Here is a 22,031-nt window from a genome sequence, read left to right on the forward strand (position 1 = left end):
TGAACCAGCTACAATATTAAAGATATATAAATGTAAACAATTTTTTATTTTAAGTTATAGAAACAAAGTCAAGTTTGTACCTTAAGTGAGGCTAGTGGATGTTCTGGACCAAGTAAACTCCAATGAAAGGAAGCCAAATCTTCATCAGGTAGAATGTGATTACCTAGAATAGATAATATATATAACTTAAAGCTAATTAACATTAAAATTAATACATGGGGGATTTCTAAAAACTGCTATATTTCTTATCACAATCCACTCATTTTTTGAAAAAAGACGGTCAAACATTTAACTTGTAAATCATTCACCTTCAATTAAGTCAAACCAAAGACTACTTGTTATACCAACACTCTCTGTGACAAGTGTGACAGTGATTCAATCTTTTCATAGAAAGAAAAAAAAGTAGTCAACTGATTCAAAAGATGCAATTGTGAAACAAAAGAACTGAATTTAAAAGCAAAAGTTGTAACTAAAAATTATTTTCCTATCAAAACCTATTAGTTATAGTTTTAAAAAACAATCATAACTGTTTTTTCTTCCATCTTTAGGAAACTGTGCCGGCACAAGTTGCTTGTCGGGTAATTCCAGAAAGGTGAACATATTCTAAGACTCATCACATATTTTCATTTGTTTGCAAAACAGCAATGATTCAATTTTTCTTGAAGTTGATAATGTACCACAGAAACTTAAGAGGAGCCTTCAGAATTATTGACTACCATGACAATGACTATCCAAAAGGACAAAGATCACCAAGTCATTTTAAGATAATCCAAAACTCAACTAAAAAAAGAACACTGCAAAAAATGCTAACAAATACAATTAAGTTTATATACTATTACCAATCCAGAGTCAGAGTCCATATTATACAACTAAGAAACAGATTGAGAATCCTTTTTTAAATCTTTTGGTATTTCAGCTATTACTACACTACCTAAAGGATATGTCCCATCTCATGAATCACAATCTCTATAAGATTATTTTTATATCATTTAACTTTCTCTATTTTAAGGAGTAGATTTACTAACTAGCTAATTAATCAAAATTGTTATGATGGAATAACAATGAGTAGTATATACATACATACATATATGAAATATAGTATGTGACAGGCTCTGTGTTAAACATTTTACAAATACCTCATTTTATCCTTACAACAACCCTAGCAGGTAGATACTATTACTACCTCATTTCATTGGTAAGGAAAATGAAGCAAACAGGGTTATGTGATTTGCCCAAGGTCAAATAGCCAGTACATGTGTAAGGCAATATCTGAACTTATAATTTCAAGCCTAGTGGTCTATCTACTATGCAACTTAGGTGTCTTAAAGAGGAAAGGTAGATTTTCATTTCAAACATACTTGTATTGCACCTTTTATAAGCACAAAAATGCAAAATACAGGAGGATAATATGTTTAATCAAAAAGAGACTAAAAGAACAAGAACATCTAAATAATCTCAAATTTTCCCTTACTCGGAGAATATGTTTATCTTGACCAGGAAATATCCACAAAATACCCATCATATTTTTCCTAAGATGTAGTTTGAAGAAAATATTCAACCTCTTTTCGATATCAATTTTAAGAAACAATCATTCCAACAAATATAAACATACTTTATTGGCAAATGTACATTAAATGAGTTCCCTCCTGCCCAACTCCAACCCCCTAATTGCCCTGGCTTCTCTCAAGTTTGAATTCAAACTCCTAATACTTTCTGTAGCAAGATGTCTTTCCTGGGGACCCTTCTCTTTCCCTTCATTCGCTTTACTCTTAAAATTACATTTACATATTATAACTAATATATACAAGATATATAGAAAGGTCCAGATTTTGCTTTCTTTGCACTCCTGACACTTAATTAGTACAGTGCCTGGAAAATATTAAGTTTTTTTTTAACGAATGCTAGTAGACAAAATGACTAAATAGATTTGGGTCCGTTTTGCCTTCAGGATGAATGAGACGTAGCATGGCATCGTGGTTAAAGTACTAGATTTAGAAAAAGGAAGATCTGAGGTCAAATCCCATATGTCTACATTCAAGGCTTCATCTAGCTGTGTGACCACCACAAAGTCAAGCACCCTTGTCAGCTCCAATAAACTTTTATTGCTCTGATTTAAAGATGGATTGGATTTGCAATCACTGCAAGTAGTTCCCATTGAGAAAACCATGTAGACTTCAAGAAAACCTTGAAATATCCAGGATCTTTTAAAGTATTTTTATGGTTGTTATTCAACAGTTTTCAGTCATATTCTACTCTTTGTGGTGACCCTATTTGGGGTTTTCTTGGTAAAGATACTAGAGTGGTCTGTTATTTCCTTCTCCATCCTCATTTTATAGATGAGAAACTTGAGGTAAATAGGGATTTGTTCAGTCACACAACTAGTGTGACTAAAGTGTCCAGATCTGAACTCAGCAAGCGTAGGCCTGGTGCTCTATCTACTATGCCACCTAGCTGTCCTTAAAATATTACACCTATCCAAAGACCCCAAAATAGATGATTTAAAGTATAACCAACCAAAAAGTTTCCAAATAGATGACTTGTGGAGAGTCTAGCTATAACCACCATTTTATACAATAGAAGAGGTGAGAAGTGGAAAAGGAATTGCCCAGTTGAAGATTCACCTAATGTCTTCACAAATTACAAGCTGACTGCAAAAAAAAAAAAAAATCTAAGAAGATAAGTTTTAATTTCTTTATACTTTACGTTTAAATGTTCAATAAAATCAGTAGAACCCAAAAGTAATTCTAAATTCTAAATACTGAAACAGAAATAGATTTTTACTACTTAGTTACTTTCAATGTTTCAACTTTTGACTAGTCACCTTAACCATTCTTTTAAGGAATAATGCTCTCTCTCCATTTTCCAGCTTCTCATGTTTCCCTTCTCATATCATAAGGCTAGAAACAGCTGTCCCTTCTACTCTGAAGTTCACTCACCTTCATCCACATTCAAAATCGAGGTTTGCCTATCTTGTTCCCACTGTGCTCTCTGGAAGTGCTGTCACTTCCCCAATTTTGTATATACCACCTTTTTCACCTGTTAAGCCTGGGTTTCCCCTCCAATGATGCTCCATGTCTGGTTATCCTCCCCAGCAATGGCTGGCCTTGAAGTTTGGAATATGCTTGGCTTCCCATTGTCATCTCTAGACTCTTTCTTTGTACCTTCACTCATTTCTCTCTTCTGAGTTATGCGTGATTAAAATTTTCTACGATAGTTGTAGTATTTCTACCCCTATTATTTTTCCTCTTTCTCAAGGATTTCAGCTTCTCACTCACCATCTTCCTCTTCTCCCCAATTTCTGCCCTAAGAGATGGAGATTCCATGCACGATAGTTGTAGTATTTCTACCCCTATTATTTTTCCTCTTTCTCAAGGATTTCAGCTTCTCACTCACCATCTTCCTCTTCTCCCCAATTTCTGCCCTAAGAGATGGAGATTCCATGCAGTTATCCTTTGACCTAACAATGTCACTACTAACTAAGCATGAATACCAAAAAGGATTTAAAATAAAAAAGGAAAATAACTTATACATATCTATCAGCTCTCTTCTCAGGGCAAAAAAATTGGAAATTGAGGGGATGTTCCTCAATTGGGGAATGGCTAAATAAATTGTGGTATGTGTTTATGGATTAATATTATTGATCTATGGGAAATGATGAGCAGAATGCCATCAGAAAAAAAAAACCCGGATATTCCCTCATGAACTCAAGCAAAGTGAAATGTACTATATACAAAATAATAGAAATGATATGGGCTAACCAGCTGTTTAAAAACAAAACAAAACTAATGCTTGTCAAATTGAAAAAGAGAATAATTATCCATGCATTGCTCCCTTAAACTCCTATTCCTTCTACTGCTGGATATTCTCTCCATTGTGGGTTCTGGTGAGGTCATCATCCAGACCATACCCCTGACCATAAATGTTCCTCACATCTGGGCCCCTTACAATCTTTCTATTCTAATCTAACTTGCCCTGGGGTTCAACATATTTATACAAATGACTCCAAAATCTAGATCTACATATTCAATCCCCAACTCTACCCTGAGCTTTAGTCCCATATCACCATATTTAATGTACATTTCAACCTAGATGTCCTAGAGACATCTTAAACTTCAAATGTCTAAAACTGAACTCATTTTTTTTTTTGCCTCCAAGCTCTCTCTTTTACTTTATTTCTGTCAAAGGCACACATTCAGGATGTCTCACGTTCATAATCTCTCTCTCTCTCTCTCTCTCTTTTTTTTTTTTTTTGGCAAGGTAATTGGGGTTAAGTGACTCATCCAGGGTCACACAGCTTACTCATGTTAATTGCCTGAGACCAGATTTGAATTCAGGTCCTCCTGACTCCAGGGAAGGTGCTCTGAGGTTACTGAGCCATCTAGCTGCCTCTCATGTACATAATCTCAATGACATCTACTATCTCACTCCTCTAATCCTGGCTAATAACAATTGCCTAATAATAATAAAAGCTAACATTTATATGTTACTTTCTGGCAAGCATGGTACAGAGCATATCACAATTATTATCTCATCTGATAATGCCATTTTAACCTTCACAACTGTTTCATTTAAATCCTTTTCTCCAATGATACAACCACCAATTTAACTCAGACCTTTATCACCTCTGGCTTAGATTATCATAATAAATTTCTAATTGGTATCCCTGTCTCTCAAGCTTTTCCCCACTCCAGTTTATTTTACACACTCATGGCAAAGTAATTATCCTTAAGTGTAGATTTGACCATGTGATTTCCATAATCAATTAATTCCAGAGGTTTCCCATTGTCCCTAGGAAAAAAACTACAAACTTCTGTCAAGGCTTTAAAGCTAGATATAACCTGATCATAACCTACTTCTCCAGCCTCATTAGATATTAATCCCTCTCTCTCACTGTGATCAAGTTGAAGAGCCTTTTCCTCTGTTCCTCCCTTGGGACAATCCATGTCCTATCTCCATTCTTTTTTACCAAGTCATTCTCCCTGCTTCCCATCCCTCACTATTTACCTCACAGATTTTTTTTTCTTTTTCTAAGATTCAGCTCAAGCAGCATCTTTTGCATGAAACATTTCCTAACCCTTTCAATTGTTAGGACCCTCCTTCCCACAAACTACCTTGTTTTCAACTATTTTGTAATTATATGTATTATTATCATTACATTTATACTATATTTTTATATGCACTATTTCCCCCATCAGAATGTAAGCTCAATATGAGTAGAAGGTGCTTCCTTCTTTATAATTGTATTTGTAGTGCCTAGCATAGAACTGGCACAAAGTAAGCACTTTATAAATATGGCTGATTTAAATAAAAGATAAGAAACCTATCCTCCTACCATACAACACAGCCAACACTTATAATTTGTTTGCATTAAATTTTAAACTTTTTAAAAACGTAGTGTTCTGTCTGCTTTTACAAAAATAAATTCAATTTTTGACTGTGTTAGAACACATAGCACTTATGACCAAACAACTAATGGAAATTAAAATTTTCAAATCAATATGCCCTAAAAGATAAACAATGTCTAACAAGAAGCATTCATCTTTGAAAATTCATGAAAAGTATATTAAAGTGCTATAGCTGTAAATTGGGCCACAAATAACCCCACCTATAAATTTTAATTTTTAAGTGGCTAATAAAAGATTAAATGGAATAAGGCCAACAAAGGTGATTTATGAGAGAAGAATTTTATGCATTTAGTTGGTTGCAAAGCAATAAAATATCTTAAATATTCCATAAAATGCTAACTAGACAACAATAATTTCCCCTCTTAAAAATGCTAACTTCATAGTGCTCTCTTGCAAATTCAATACCCCCATCTCAACCCCCAGGTTCCTAACTTATCTATGGACAAGAAGTAAAAGAATTCATAATAAACTACCAATAAACTCTTGAGTAGCTTGTTTATTAGCTATGGATCTAAAACAATAAAAAGTATAACTTAAAAACGTAATATCAGCTTTATCCAGCCACTGTGTTTCATGATTTTTGACAAAGTTCCAAAAACAAAAGTTATCAAAGAGATATCAAAAATACACAACAAAATTATGAGTAGAGACTATGGTTCAGGTACTCACTCAAATTCTATTTACTTTTACCTTAAACATAACTTTCTGGACCACAACAAATTAGAAATCAAATTAGGAATGCTGCTAAAGGAAGCCACACTGACTGCATTAAAAAGTGACAACTGAGAGCCAAAAAAAAAAAAAAAAAAAAAAAAGAAAGAAAAAAGAAAAAAGAAAAAATGTAGATCTATAAAAAAAGTAGATACAAGAAATCAAACACAATAGCAATAAAGAGCCATTTAGTGTAGAAGCTATAGTTCTACATACCTCAGAATCCCTGAAGTGCATCACTGTTACTACAGGATAGTCAATTAATATTCATAATGATGACTCTAAGCCATTAAGAAAAAGCTAACTTTTGTTCAATATTTCCCTGTTTTAGAGTAAACATTTACAAAATTTATGTTTAGAACAAATATACATAAAACATTTCACTTTCCACTGAAGTGGTCCAATTCAATTCAATAAATATTTTATTGGGCAACTTGTTTAAAATAAAACATATTTTAACATGTCACTGGGTAAGATTCATACAATAGAAATATTCACTTTTGTCATTTCTGATTTATATCAACTGATAAACACAATCTTGGATGGCAAAGTGGCAGAGTATTTCTTAATTTAAAATTCTCATCACCAAAATAAAAATGGGCTAACTGCAATACCTACATTTTATGCATGCCTACATCAATAATGCATATTAATTTTTTGCATGTAAACATATATTTTACCTATTTTCAAGCTGAAGATCATTTTTAAAACTCATTTATTAGTCCTTAAATAATTAAAATGTCTGAAAATAAGATCTCTACACAGACACACATAGAACCAAAGTTTAAATTTCTACCTGGAAAATGAAGTTTTCTTTCAGTTTAAAGGAAAAACTAGATAAGCACACAAGACATAGCTATCTTCTAGATATCTATGGCAGCTACTTACATAATACAACAATGCTAAAAAGTCAGGAAGCACCTAGATAAGGGTCTTTAAACAACTTAAATAATTTCACAATTCTTGCATTAACATAAGTAAAACTGCTACTCTTGATGTTGGCAAACTTAACTCCTACATAATATACATAAACTTTTGTCACCACTCCACCTACCTAATAGAGCAGCAAAAATAGGAAAACGATTTGGATTCAGGTCCAGTTGCTTGGCAACTTCATGCATCAGATATTGGCTTGTTGTGAGACTTTTCCCATTACGGCTCAGTTTTAGGGCATGGGCACTGAAATAGTAGGGGATGTTGCACAACGCATAATCAGAGTCATATGCCACCAAGCCATGGAAACCATTTTCTCTGCAGAAAGCAATTACTTCTTGATGATGATCCTCAATGCTCTGTGCAACCTATGTAAATGGGGAAAAAAGCATCAAATGTAATGTTAAATAGAAACAATGATCTCTTACAAAACAAGAATCAGTGATATAATTGTTTTTAAAGAATCTGAGAACTCTTAAGGTCATTAGTATATTCAAGTATCTCAAATTGTCAAAAGGATCACAGTAATCAGGCCACCAATTGCTAAGTCTTTAAGGCAGCAGTTCTTTCCTAGTATCTATGAATTTTGTTTTAAATATATGTTAAAAACTGGATTATAATTGGTTTCTTCAGTAATACTGGGTGTTTTTGTTTTATGCATCTCTAAACATTACAACTAGCTTCAGAATGCCCAAGGGCTCCTAACATAGAAGAAAAGGTTAATAATCTCTGCCATGGCTAAGAACTACTTCAAAGAAATGAAATACTTTAACATAAAGATATACGCAAACAGCTTCTTAATTTTTTACTAAACACCCTGTTATAAGAAACTGATTTAAACATCAAATTTAAAAGCCTTTGTATAAACAAAACTAATGCAAACAAGATTAGAAGGGAAGCAACAAACTGGGAAAACATCTTCACAGTTAAAGGTTCTGATAAAGGCTTCATTTCCAAAATATATAGAGAATTACTTTATAAGAAATCAAGCCATTCTCCAATTGATAAGTGGTCAAAGGATATGAACAGACAATTTTCAGATGATGAAATTTTCCACTCATATGAAAGTGTTCCAAATCACTATTGATCAGAGAAACGCAAATTAAGACAACTCTGAGATACCACTACACACCTGTCAGATTGGCTAAGATGACAGGAAAAAATAATGATGAATGTTGGAGGGGATGCGAGAAAAGTGGCACACTGAGGCATTGTTGGTGGAGTTGTGAACGAACCCAACCATTCTGGAGAGCAATCTGGAATTATGCCCAAAAAGTTATCAAACTGTGCATACCCTTTGATCCAGCAGTGTTTCTATTGGGCTTATATCCCAAAGAAATACTAAAGAAGGGAAAGGGACCTGTATGTGCCAAAATGTTTGTGGCAGCCCTGTTTGTAGTGGCTAGAAGCTGGAAAATGAATGGATGCCCATCAATTGGAGAATGGTTGGGTAAATTGTGACATATGAATGTTATGGAATATTATTGTTCTGTAAGAAATGACCAGCAGGATGAATACAGAGAGGCTTGGAGAGACTTACACGAACTGATGCTAAGTGAAATGAGCAGAACCAGGAGATCATTATATACTTCAACAACGATACTGTATGAGGATGTATCCTGATGGAAGTGGATTTCTTTGACAAAAGAGATCTAACTCAGTTCCAACTGATCAAGGATGGACAGAAGCAGATACACCCAAAGAAAGAACACTGGGAAATGAATGTACTGTTTGCATTTTTGTTTTTCTTCCCAGGTTATTTCTACTTTCTGAATCCAATTCTCCCTGTGCAACAAGAGAACTGTTTGGTTCTGCACACATATATTATATCTAGGATATACTGCGACATATTTAACATATATAGGACTGCTTGCTATCTGGGGGAGGGGGTGGAGGGAAGGAGGGAAAAAATCGGAACAGAAGTGAATGCAAGGGATAATGTTGTAAAAAATTACCCTGGCATGGGTTCTGTCAATAAAAAGTTATTTAAAAAAAAGAAAAGAAAAGAAAAAAAGAAACTGATTTAAATTATCTTCTGCTCAGCAACTTAATGATACTACACCATATTACAATGTGGCTTAACAAGTTCTGTTATAAAGTATCAAATAGGAGATCCTTGAAAACAAACTACCATCTAATCTCAAATTTCACTTACATTTCTTGAAATGAAGAAAAAGAAGGAAAAAGAGAGAAAATGATTAATGTTGGGAAATGGAGAGCCACCTGCATGAATTCTCTCAGAATATCTATTTTATGTCTCTGAAGCTCTCTAAAGCATATAATATGCAGCCTAAGCCACCAAAGATATTTGCAAAAAAATTCTATAATTACAGTGTATAACATAATACATGAGGAATGAAAATAGGACTTGTTTTTTTCTATTTCTCTATCCAGTTTTGACTATCTTCACTTATAGTATAGAATCATAAAGTCTCATCATCTAAACATACTTACTGAATAACAATATGCTGCCAACTATCATTTATTACATGCTTGATATGTGCATAATTTATAAATCAAAACTACTTCAAAAATTAAATAATGTACTATAAATATATAATAAAAAATCAGATTTTTAATGTATTAATTAGCCTATCAAAAGAAAAAGAAAAAAAAAAGAAATTTCTGTGCCAAGGAAAAACACAACGAGAAACAATCCCTAAGAAAATTCACCTAAATCATTCATGGCACCTTTTAAGAATTTATTCTACCTAGAAGATTAAGAAGTCTCCTTTCCTAGAGATTACAGGGTATGAGTTGAGACCACATGTGTGCTGCGAAGAAAACTCCCTGAATATTGTAGAGACACTTGATAAAGGATTTATGAGAGGGGATAAACAAGACCTGATCTGAACTATGAGATGAAGAGACTTAGATCAATAATATTACAGATCCAAGGAAGTATCAAACCACAAGCATGAGAAGAAGGGATGATTTTCAGAAATTTTATTCACTAAGTAAACTCCAACAAGAGCTTTGATCATACAAGTATATTTCTTAAGGGATTCAAGTTTTTTGTTTTGTTGAGGCAATTGGGGTTAAGTGACTTGCTCAGAGTAACACAGGTAGGAAGTGTTAAGTGTCTGATATCAAATTTGAATTCAGATCCTTCTGACTTCAGGTCTGGTGCTCTATCCAATGCACCACCTAGCTGCTCTAGGCATCCAAGTTTTATAATAGATTCAGTGAATGTGTTTAAAAAAAAAAACAAAAAAAAAACTTGGGTTAAGACCATAGGAGAGGAATGGACCAAGAGTTCTTAGCCTTAGCCTTCATTGTGTCCTTGCTCTCTTTGGCAGTATTGTAAAGCCTATAAATAGATATAAAAATATCAGTTCACGGCCCCCAGGTTAAGAACTTTTGGTTAAGACTTAAAGATTAACAAATAAAAATGAAATCTTGCTCAACCAATAAAGCAAACTTAGTTATAAAGCAAATATTTCTCTTGGGGAATCTCATGTCCTATTCATCTTACTAGAAAATATTTTGCCCTTTGGAATATAATACTCCGGAGCACAAAGGAGCTAGGATTACAACCAAGAATTACCTATCCAGTAAAACTGAACATAATCCTTCTGGGGAAAAAAATGGACATCCAATGAAATGGGGGACTTTGAAGCATTCATGATGAAAACACCAGAGCTGAATAGAGAATTTGACTTTCAAATGCAGAATCCAGGAAAAGCATAAGGAGGTAATCAGGATGGTATTTGTAACTCCTAAGAACATTCTCTTTATTAGGGCAGAAAGGAATAGTATATATTGACAGAGGACACATGTGTGAGCTGAAAATGAAGGGATAAAACAAAAAAAATTAAATTAAGAGTTAAGAAAGGAATATGCTGGGAGAAAGGAAAAGGTGGAATGGTATAAATTATCTGCCACAAAAGAGGCAAGAAAAAATTTTTACATTGAAGGGGAAGAAGATGAGAGAAGGGAAAGGAAAATGAATCTTACTCTCATCTGCTCTGACTCAAAAAGAAAATAACATATACACTCAACTGGCTATAGAACTATTTTACCCTGCAGGAAAGTAGGAGGGGTAGGTGATCTGAGAAGGGGAGAAGGGTGATAGAAGGGAGGGAATACTGGTGCAGGAGATAGGCAGAAACATAACACTTTTCAGAAGAGAGAGGGTGAAAGAAAGTAGAGAGAGAGAGAATAGTGAATACAGCTAACAATAGAATTTTGAAGCAAGTTTCTCTGATAAAGGCCTCATTTCTCAAATGTATAGGAAACAAATTTATTAAAAAAAACCATTCTCCAATTGATAAATAATCAAAAAATATAAATAGTTTTCAGAAGTAATCAAGCCATATAAAAAAAATATTGTAATTCACTACTGATGGGAGAAGTGCAAATTAAATCAATTCTGAGGTACTTCCTTACACTTATTAGATTGGTCAGAAAAGGAAAACAACAAATATTGGAGGGTATATGGGACAAATGAGACATTAATCCACTATTGGTGGAAATGTTAACTGACTCAACCATTCTGTAGATCAATTTGGAACTATATCCCAAGGGCTATAAAACCATGCATATCCTTTAACCTAACAATACCATTGCTAGGTATGTATTCCAAAAGATATAGATAGATAGATAGATAGATAGATAGATAGATATCTAGATATCTTTTGGAATACATACCTACAGATACCTATCTATCTATCTATCTATATCTTTTGGAATACATACCTACAACAATTATATAATTTATATAATTCACATATATCTATAGATCTATATATATATATATATCTATTGGAATACATACCTACAACAATTATATAATTTATATAATTCATATATATATATGAACAAATGAATAAATAAATAAATAGATAGGGAGTTAACTAACTAAATAGATAGATAGATAGATAGATAGATAGATAGATAGATGGATAAATAATGAATAGAAGCCCAAGGATCTATTTGTGCAAAAATTTTATAGCAACTCTTGTCTTAGGGCAAATAATTGGAAATGGAGGGGACACCCATCAATTGGGAAATGGCTGAATAAATTGTGCTATGTGATTATGATGGAATACTCTTGTACTATATAAGAAATGATAAGCAGGATGCTCTCAGAAAAACCTGTAAAGACTTCCATGAGCTCATGCAAAGTGAAATATTCTGTGTACAAAGTAATAGCATTGTAAGATGATCATCTATGAATAGACCTTTCTCAGAGGTACATGATCCAAGACAATCCTGAAAGACTTATGATGAAAAATGCTGTCCATACCCATAGAAAGAACCGAATATATCTGAATAGTGACTGAAACTTTATTTTTCTTGAGGTTTTTTTTGGGGGGGTGGGAGTCATATTTTCTTTCACAACATGCCTTTTACGGAAATGCTTTGCATAATTTCACATGTGCCTTCTCAATGGAGGAAGAGGGAAAAGGGTAGTGAGAGAGGAAGGGAAAGAATCTGGAACTCAAAAGTCTTAAAGACAAATGTTTAACAATAATGTTACATATAACTAGGAAAAATAAAATGTTTAATTAAAAAAAATCTTGCTCTGTAAGAACTATAATCCTTTATCATACTGTGATAATCAGTAATTCTTTTTCAATAACATGTCTAAATACTTTAAAAATCTGTAATTTCACTAGTTCCCTCCACTGAGGAAAAATGGTACCTGACAGTTGTTGCTGAAAAATTTATCGCTGTGTTGCCAACCTTGGAGTTGAGCTTTAGGGTTTTAAACCTACTGACGATAGGAAAACAGGCATACAGTCACTTGGCTTGTCATAGATTTGTAAGAATACTTATCCACTGCCTTCTTAATCTGGTAGGCTCTATAGAGGCTCTGATGGCACAGTCATCTCCATTCATGACTATAAAGTATCAGGAAGACTTTACTATATGTTTAATATATTTAAAGGAAAAACAAGTTTTTAATGGAAATGAAAAATTGTTCTCACTGTGTTTCTTACACTTACTAGCTAGGTGACATTGGAAAATCACTGGACTTCTGTCCGCTTCCATTTCCTTAACTGTAAAATGGAGACAATAATAGCACTGACCTTCCAAAATTGTTTTGAGGATCAATCAACATAATATTTATAAAGTGCTTAGTGCTGTGCCTGACACATAGTGGGGACTATATGGATAAATGCTGGCAGTGAGGATAATGATGATTTTACTATACTCAAAATAAGTACTATCATAAAAGAACAATGTTTTTCAAGATATGATCCACAGACCTCTTGAGGCCTTTCCCTTTCAGATCTACAAGGTTCAAATGACTTTATAATGATATTATTTTTTTAAATCTTTTTTTTTTCAAAATAAAATAAAAAAGTTTATTCTTCAGCTGATAGAGAGTCCAGTATCTATGGAGATATAGCTGCATAGGATGAAAACTGTAACAAAACAAATCAGACATAATATTTCCCAGTCTTTAATGAGTACTGGTTCCAACTGTGGCAAATTTTGCACCTTTTAGATATTCAAAAATTAATGGTTTCTGAAAAACTCTTCCTAAACTCTCAATTCCTTAAGCAAAATGAATGAATTTGTTATATATGAATAACTAATACCCTAATAATTAGGGAAGTCCCAAAGTAGACTAAAATGCTTCTTAAGAGAAGAAACTGTTATCCAAAGAATTAGTTCTCTTTCCAAAGTCACAAACTAATTAGTGACAAAGCTAGACTAGGGCTTAGTTCTCTTAATTTGGATCCAGTGTTCCTTCCACTACACATAGAGGCAAGTGCACAATGAAAACCCTTAAGATATCTTAAAGAACTATGATATAATAGAGAATAAATTTCTTTGAAGGGAAATGTAAAATATGGACACACAGATGCAGACTTCAAAATGTGGATAAGTCAAGTATCAGGGAGAGTAATACTTAAATATTATTAGATTTTTCTCCATTTAACTTTTCAGATTTTCTATCCGGTCCTCTATCATTTGATCATCCTTTACAATTTTCTGCCTTAGCATTTTTCCTCATTTATTGAAAATGCCACCATTTCTTTTCTCTCATCTATATCTCACTCATTTTAAAGACCCAATTCACAACTCTCTCTCTCCATAAAACCTTCCTAAGCCACTCTAATACATACAATCAATAGTAATTTTCTCCCTACTGAGTCCCTAAAACATAACATGTAGAACACACACACGCCAATTAATCACCTTCTCTCGTGACATCTATTGTATCATTAAACTTTCCATATCATTGTGAATTATTTCCAACTAAGCTTCTTGAAGATTCTCAAGGAATAAAATTCTTTCTATCCATAACAAAAATGCTTAAGCAGAATACCAGATACACAGTAGTCAATGTGCAAAAACTTCTTTTCTAAAAAGCTGAATCATCTTCTAATTTAGTTTTGTAAACACAAATTTTCAAATTCAAGTTTGCTTAAAACAAAAGTAGGGAACCTCTAGTTCTAGGCCCAATTTAAATTAAGAAACTCATTATGCCAATAACTTCGAAACTATACAAATATGCTTTAAAAATTCAAAAATAAGAATATTGTACTCATAAGAGGATTCTTTTCTTTGTTCCAATCATCACAAGTAACACCTTATATTTATTCAATCTTAGAAAAGGACAACAAAAAAGTGAGTAGATTAAAAAAAAAAAAAACCCACCTTAGGATGAAACCTTATGTTAAGAATACTTTATTCAATAAGATTTAAATTATTTAAAACACACACACACACACACACACACACACACACACACACACACACACACACACACACACACCAGACCCTAAAAATAAAATGAAACAAAATAATCTAACTGTGAAATCTAAAAAGCTACCACAGAAAAATCTCTTTTTAAAAAATCACATGAGAAAAAAAAAATGACAGATAAGGTACATAAAACCCTTGGGTAGACCAATTCCATTTAAAAATTGCTCTTCCTCAATAGATCCTTTCTAGTAATCAGCCAGAAAATCTACTAAGGTTTGTTCAGTTATGAAAAAAAGAGAGTATGCTACAAGTAATGCTATTCTCAAATCTGATTCTCTAAAAGGTTTAATTTGGGGATAAATGTCAAGTTGCTCTTCCAGTCTTTTTTTCTCTTTCTTATACTTTCCCACCTGCTTCTTTCTATGCTCCTCTGTCCTAAATTTAATTTCTCTTTCCCCTTTTTGCTATAGATTTCTCCCTTTGGTCTCCTGCACTTATTTCCTGAATGCTTCTTTTTCATTTCTCTAGCCTTTTCAAAACTAAAAAAATGAACTGTACCTTTTCTTTCAGGCAAAGGAGTGTTTTAAGGATCAAAATGATGTGCAATTCAATTCATCCCAAGGATTTAAATTGCTTTTTACCTGCATGCAATACTTATTAGAGGAAAAGTTCCCTACCCTTGGGTTATAGTAACATTTAACTCTGGGTCTGTTTTTTCAAAGTCTTTTAGGGGATGGAGATGGGGTTGAAGGTTGAGACTACGTATCCTTACATCACTCAAGCTGGAAAACCAATGATTAATTACAGGAATGATCCCATTAATAAATACAGAAGCTTTGATCTGTTCCATTTCTAACCTGGGCCACTTTGCCCCTCAATGCGCAACCTACTATTTGCTCCAGAGGGCTCATCATATTGATGTTAGAGTCAGTACAGAAACTTTATCACTTTCAGATCTACTACAGCCAAGAATTCCCAGGTTCAAGTGAACCATTCATGTCACCATCCTAGGAAGTAGGAATTACAGATGTGTATTACATCTGGCACAAAATGTAGTCGTAAAGATAAAAACCAGAGTTTCAGATTCCAGTTAAACAATTTATACAGCTTTTTAATGCACCAGATGTAGTGGTTTTGGAACATCAGTTTTAAGTCATTCCCAGAGAAATGAAAGAGAAAACAATGTTTTTGAAGTAATCTACTATATATTATTCTCAATTTTAAAAAGAGGCAATAAAAAACAACCCTTTCTACCTTTGAGCCTTCCAAATATTATAGAAATGAAAGTATTTGTATTTTTAATGGGAGACAATATGATGGAACAATAACAGAACAATTGATTTAAGTAGTTCTAAAGTAATGATACTGTGAACTAGACTCTGGTTATTCTTGAGTTTAACTATACTACCAGTAACTTCACAAGGCTTGTATTATATTTTATAAATAAAATTAAATGTTCAACATGCTTTAGTTCTCAGTTATTATACAATACAGGTAACTTCTTTTATTAAAAAAAAATCAGATTGATATAGGAATCATCATGGAAGACAGCAGAAAAAACATTTTTATGTATCTTTCCTTTTCCTACCAAAATAGGTGAGATAGCCGATATGTTTCAAGTATTACTACTAATATTGTCTAAAACTTTTTTCTAGTAGCTGGCCCCAAGTAAAGTTATTTCCATAAATTAGGGAGCTAATTATAGCATCTGTATGTGTCAATTTCGTATCTAATATTTATAAACTATTAAAACATCAAAACCAAAAAAGTCACTGTCCTCAATTCACAGAAGATTATAATACATGTAGACTAAAGATAATTTGAAGGAGCAACTGGGGAATGAAGAAAAGCTAAGCTTTAACAGAAAGATGACATATATTAGATGACATCTATATAGTATAAAACTGCTACAAACAGTTCTATATACCTTTATCTACATTACTTGACCCTAATAATCCTGTAAAGTATTGTCTATGTTCTTATAGCTAAAAAACCCCTACCAGTCAGGACCTACCCTTACCCTGAATAGAATTCTATCCTATAATTTAAGTCCTACATGCTGCTGCTACTTCACTATCTTTAAGGATTCTACACACAGCAAAGAAGGAGTATATTTCTTCCCCCCCTCAAAAAAAATTATTTTATATAAAGAAACAGAATAAGAAAAAAAACCCCAAAAACAGAAAAGCAATACAAAACAAAAAGAGAACATTATCATATGCCCAGCAAAATATATAACAAAATACCAATTTAAGAAAGTATATATTAGAAGAAATTATATTCATGAGTGTCCATCTTTTCTTCCTTGTAAAATGTTCTTTTGTTCTCTGCTGCGCACCTTTTAAAATTTATCCTCCCCCCACCTTCATTCCCCACTCCCTACCCCCAAGCAGGCTATGGTTTTAAAAGGATACATTTATAAATACATATGTAGGGGGCAGCTAGATGACACAATGGATAGAGCACCTGTCCTTAAGTCAGAAAGACCTGAGTTCAAATGTGACCTCAGACACTTAACACTTCCTGGCTCTGTGACCCTGGGCAAGTCGCTTAACACTAATTGCCTCAGCAAAAAAATAAATACACATATCTCTCTTTCATCCCCCTACTACTCCTAATCAAGCTACAGTTAAGAAAAGATATTTATAAATAGATATGTAGATACGCACACAGACACACATACACATATATCCCTTTCCTATTCCTGCTGACTCTTTCATTAAATTCTGCTCCATAATTTGGCTTATAGGATCCCCTCCCTTGTCTTTTTCCCTCACCCTCTGCTGTCCCCATGCACCTCTCCCTCCCCTCTTATTTCTTTATGGATTTTGGAAGGTGCTATACTTTTCCTAATATATATATGTAGTTTTGCCTATTGAGCCCAGTCCCAATGTGAGTAGGTTTTCAGAACTATGAGCTCCGAAGGAGTGTATTTCAAACAGGAAAGGCAGCTTGAAGGAAAAAAAAAAGTTATGTTGATCAAGGTAAAGTAATAAGCCAAATTTGAAATTTGACTGGAACAAATTACATAAAAGAGAGTAAAATGAAATAAAGCTAGGGGCTAAAGCAATACTGTAGAGATCTTTATAATGTCAGATGAAGGAAGAAATAAGGAGCAATAGACATCAGCACCCATGGGAATCAATAGGATCACCAAAAGATATAAACAAAGACAAAAGCTGGATTGAGCCATGAGAGACACCTAAGCTTACCTAGAAAGTGAGAATTTGATGACAGTCCAACAAAGGATACTGAGAAGAATATCAGACAAGCCAGGGAATGAGTAATTTGAGAAGTGGTCAATTTGGTCAAAAAGGATAAGAATAGAGACTAGGCTATGAGAGAAAAAAACTAGTGGGATCAGAAACCAGTGTAGCACAAATTACAGTTAAGCCAACAACTTAAAATACCACAATGAGCTCAAAATAATAAGCAAATGGAATACAAAAAGTAATACTAAGAAATCAGAAGAGATTCAAATCAAGGGTCCTTCATAATTATGGCTAAGGGCCAAGTTCGTAACCAAACACAGAAGAGAAAACAGAAAACAGGTAATTTTGATTATATGAAATTGAAAAACTCTGACCTTAACAAAATTAATTCAATGCAATTAGAATAAGGGAAGCTATTATTAGGGAGAAAAATCTTTGCATCAAATATCTCTGAGAGGGATTTGACATACAGAAGAGACAGAGTAAGAGTCATTCTCCATTAAGTGTTCAAAGAATATGAATATAAAATTCTCAAATTTAGCCCTCATTCAATTATGAATGGAGGTAACAAAATTGTTTTGAGGAAGCCCTAAGTTTTAGCAGACTAACAGAGAGAGATCTACTGATAAAAAAAAAAAAAGTTAAGAATCCTTGCTTTAGAAAGAACAAATCAAAACAATTTTGACATGTTACTTTCACCCATAGACGTTGGCAAAGATAGTATTTTGAGGAAGGATTTTAGAACAATGTGAAGATTAACACATTTTTTATGGAAGTGTGTGAATTGGTTCAACCATTGCTTTCTGAAAAGCAACTTGGAACTATATTTTAAAGTGACTGAAAGTGACAGAAAATCCACTAGAAGAAACAAGACCACAAAGAGGTCAATAGATATTACTGAAGATTCCATATATATCAAAATAACCACAGTAACATTTGTTATGACAATAAGAGAGTACTGGGAGGAAAAAAAAAACAAAAAAACCAGATATCCCCAAACTGGGAGATGGCCGAACAAATTAGCATTGTACATTAGCATGTACAAATGTAATAGAATATTACAGTGCAGTAAGAAACAATGAATACAAAGAATTATAGGAAGACTTACATGAATAGAGCCAGGGTAAAGTAAGCAGAATCAAAAAAACAATGTTACAATGACTAATTATTACAACTGAAGTAGAAAGAACCAAAAACTGAATACAATGTAATTAAGGTAAGAAAACAAGTGGTCAAATCTCTGCTTTAAGACCTCCAAAGAAAGGGGAAATCCTCTACCATGAGAAGAGGCCCAATTAGCTTTTGGACAGCTCTAATACATCTAATCTAAGTTTACCTCTTAGCATTGTACCTGGGTTCTGCCCTCTATGGCCAAAGAAACCATGACAACTCTTGAAATACTGAACACAACTATCTTGTCCCTCCAATCTTTTTTTTTTTTTGTTCCCCTTCAAGTTAAACATCTATAACTCTTTCAAATCATCTTCATATGTTGTAAACTCAAGACCCCTTAACCTTCCAGCTGCTAATGTCCAATACACTCCCACATACCGATGATCTCCTTAAGCAAGAGTGCCCAGAACTGAAAATTATAGTTCAGAGGAAGTATGGCATAAACTATATCCATAAATTCCTGAAAGCAATGGAAAATTACATTAAGTCTGTTTAACACCATATTATACTGCAGACTCCTATTATTCTTGTTGTTCATGAATGCCTCTATCTTTTCCAAAACAGTTCTCTACCCACACTTAAGCTGATTTTTTTTCCGACTCAAGTACTAGACTTAATCTCTATTGAATTTCACCTTATTAGGTGATCAAGCTGCTCTATTCTTTAAAGAATCTTTTGAATACTTCCATGACCCTTCACAGTTACTCCCCTCCCTCTCCCCAGCCTGATGTTATATGCAAAACTGATTAGCATTCCATAAATGTCTTTATCCAAGAGCCAAGCATACAACCCTGGGTTATTCCTGACAAACTGATACTGAACCAAGAAGGGTCTGACTATCCAACTGATTCTGAATCTGAATGTATCCGGTAAGTAATTTCTCTACATTTTCTCCACAAGAACAGTTTGTAAATCAAGGTAAATTATAGTCACAGTATAATCTTTCATCTGTGAATTTAATAATCCTGTCCAAAAAAAAAAGAAAAGAAAGGCTATTTGATAGGATCTTTTCTTGATGAGATCATAGCTCTTTGTTAAGCTCATTGGTCTAAGGAACTTAGTTAATGCTTTTTTCATCCCATTTTTAAAAATTAGGCTACTCTTCCTCAATCTGGTTTCCCTTGACTTTGCAAGTGTCACCTACAGTAGCTCAACCATTTCATCAGTCAGATCTTTCAAAACCAGACAATTGAGATACATAGTTTCTCTCGATGAGGTGAATTAATTCATCAAGAGCAGCTGAGTGTCCTCCTACTAAGTCTTTTACCTTAGGTAGAAATTCTCTGTTAATTATTTTTATTCTGAAATTCTCCAAATAAAAGTCATTCTCCTTTGCAAAGAAGTTAAGATTTAGAAAAGAACTGAGCAGTTCATCACCTTATCTACTCAATGCAAAGGTCTTATCATTTCTTGACCAGCATTTTATTCCCAAAAGAGTTTAAAAACCAAACCACCAAATTACCCTGGCATGGATTCTGTCAATATAAAGTTACTATTAAATAAAATAAAATAAAACATTTTAAAAATAAAATAAAATAAAAACCACCCTTTATATTACTCTTAGTTCTTCCAGTCAGTCCCAGATCATTTAGCCTGATAGCATTTTTAAAATATCTGTGCCACGCTCATATTAATTATTACCTCACCTTAGTTCCATCTCCTGTACATTTCTTTCTAAAATCTATGCAAGTCAGTTCCGTATGTATCCACATTAAAATCTAAGAACAAATCCCACTTTCTTTCACAATGTAATTGTCTCCTCTTGTATTTTTGGAATTTCATTATTATTTCCAATTCCTTCTCAGATGACTTCTGAATCATTTGATTTAAGAGAATCATACTTTCCCAAAATTAAGGATTACTTTATTCTCCTCTTCCAGGTATCCTAACTCTTTGGACTTTGCGCCCATTCCTCAGTTGACTTCTCCTTTTGGAAGTTCTTTTAGTCCCTTGTGATCCATTCACTCTGATACATTCTCCACTCCTATGAAATTCTTTTTCCAATGATGAATTCCTCTGGAAATCTCTCTTTTGAGGAAGGATTCCCAATCAACTTGCCTTCTTCTCCTGGATCTATTTCTGACTGCATTTTATCATGTCAACTTAAGGAGATCTTCTCTACCCATTAAACTCCTCAAATTCCTTTATGTGTTGTCTTTCCCTATTAAAATGTAAGTTCTTTGAGAGCAGAGACTATATTTTTGCTTATAGTGGTATTCCCAGTACTTAATAAGGTGCCTGGCATATAGTAAGAACTTAATGCTCAATGACTGACTTATCAGTGCTATATCAAACTATGTGACTATACCTAAATTTCCTCTTTTTCTAGCACAAACTTTATGATGGAATTATCACACACACACACACACACACACACACACACACACTCTCTCTCTCTCTCTCTCTCTCTCTCTCTCTCTCTCTCTCTCTCTCATTATTTATACCCTGGACACCTGTGCCTCTTAATAGTGAGAATCAGGTCCAATAAAATTTCTCCTTGTTAGTTCTTCCACCTTTTAAAGGATGAAATTGTTACTAAAAAAAGTCATTTTCTCTTTTGTTCTTCACTGAGATAGGAGACAGGTGAAAGGACATGGGAGTTTGAGAAAGTGTGGCATAAGGGAGAAAGAGAGCCTGCTCCAATAGATTTAGATCATTAAAATTCTCCATCACTACATTATACCTCTGGGCCAGACTTGTGATCTGTCTCCCAAAATCATTTAATTTCCCTTTTGGATCAAAGAGTCTGCAGAGTATACCAATCAATGATAAAAGTCATTTCTGTCCCTCTACTTCCACTTGACCTTCCCCCAACTCTTCTCTCTTGTTGGTCCCTCTAGCACCTGGACTTCCTAACTTGAATTTATCTTCTCAACATGCATGCTACCTACACTCTTTTACCTATCCCGTTTCTTGTAATTAAAATGTACTC

The 22,031-nt window shown here is 33.6% G+C and overlaps 1 protein-coding gene across 2 annotated transcripts in view; it reads right to left on the bottom strand.

Moving 5' to 3' along the window:
• FAM120A (family with sequence similarity 120A) overlaps nt 1-22,031 on the bottom strand; it is a 147,733-nt gene that overhangs the window by 112,048 nt on the left and 13,654 nt on the right. For both annotated transcript variants that reach the window (XM_051983906.1, XM_051983899.1), the window contains exons 2-3: nt 7,171-7,417; nt 81-163 (exon numbers count right to left, since the gene is read on the bottom strand). In XM_051983906.1, coding sequence (XP_051839866.1) covers nt 81-163; nt 7,171-7,417 — 330 coding nt within the window. The remainder of the gene's footprint in view (nt 1-80; nt 164-7,170; nt 7,418-22,031) is intronic.

Source organism: Antechinus flavipes, chromosome 1 (genome assembly GCF_016432865.1).
Source record: "Antechinus flavipes isolate AdamAnt ecotype Samford, QLD, Australia chromosome 1, AdamAnt_v2, whole genome shotgun sequence".
NCBI classification, from domain to species: Eukaryota; Metazoa; Chordata; class Mammalia; order Dasyuromorphia; family Dasyuridae; genus Antechinus; species Antechinus flavipes.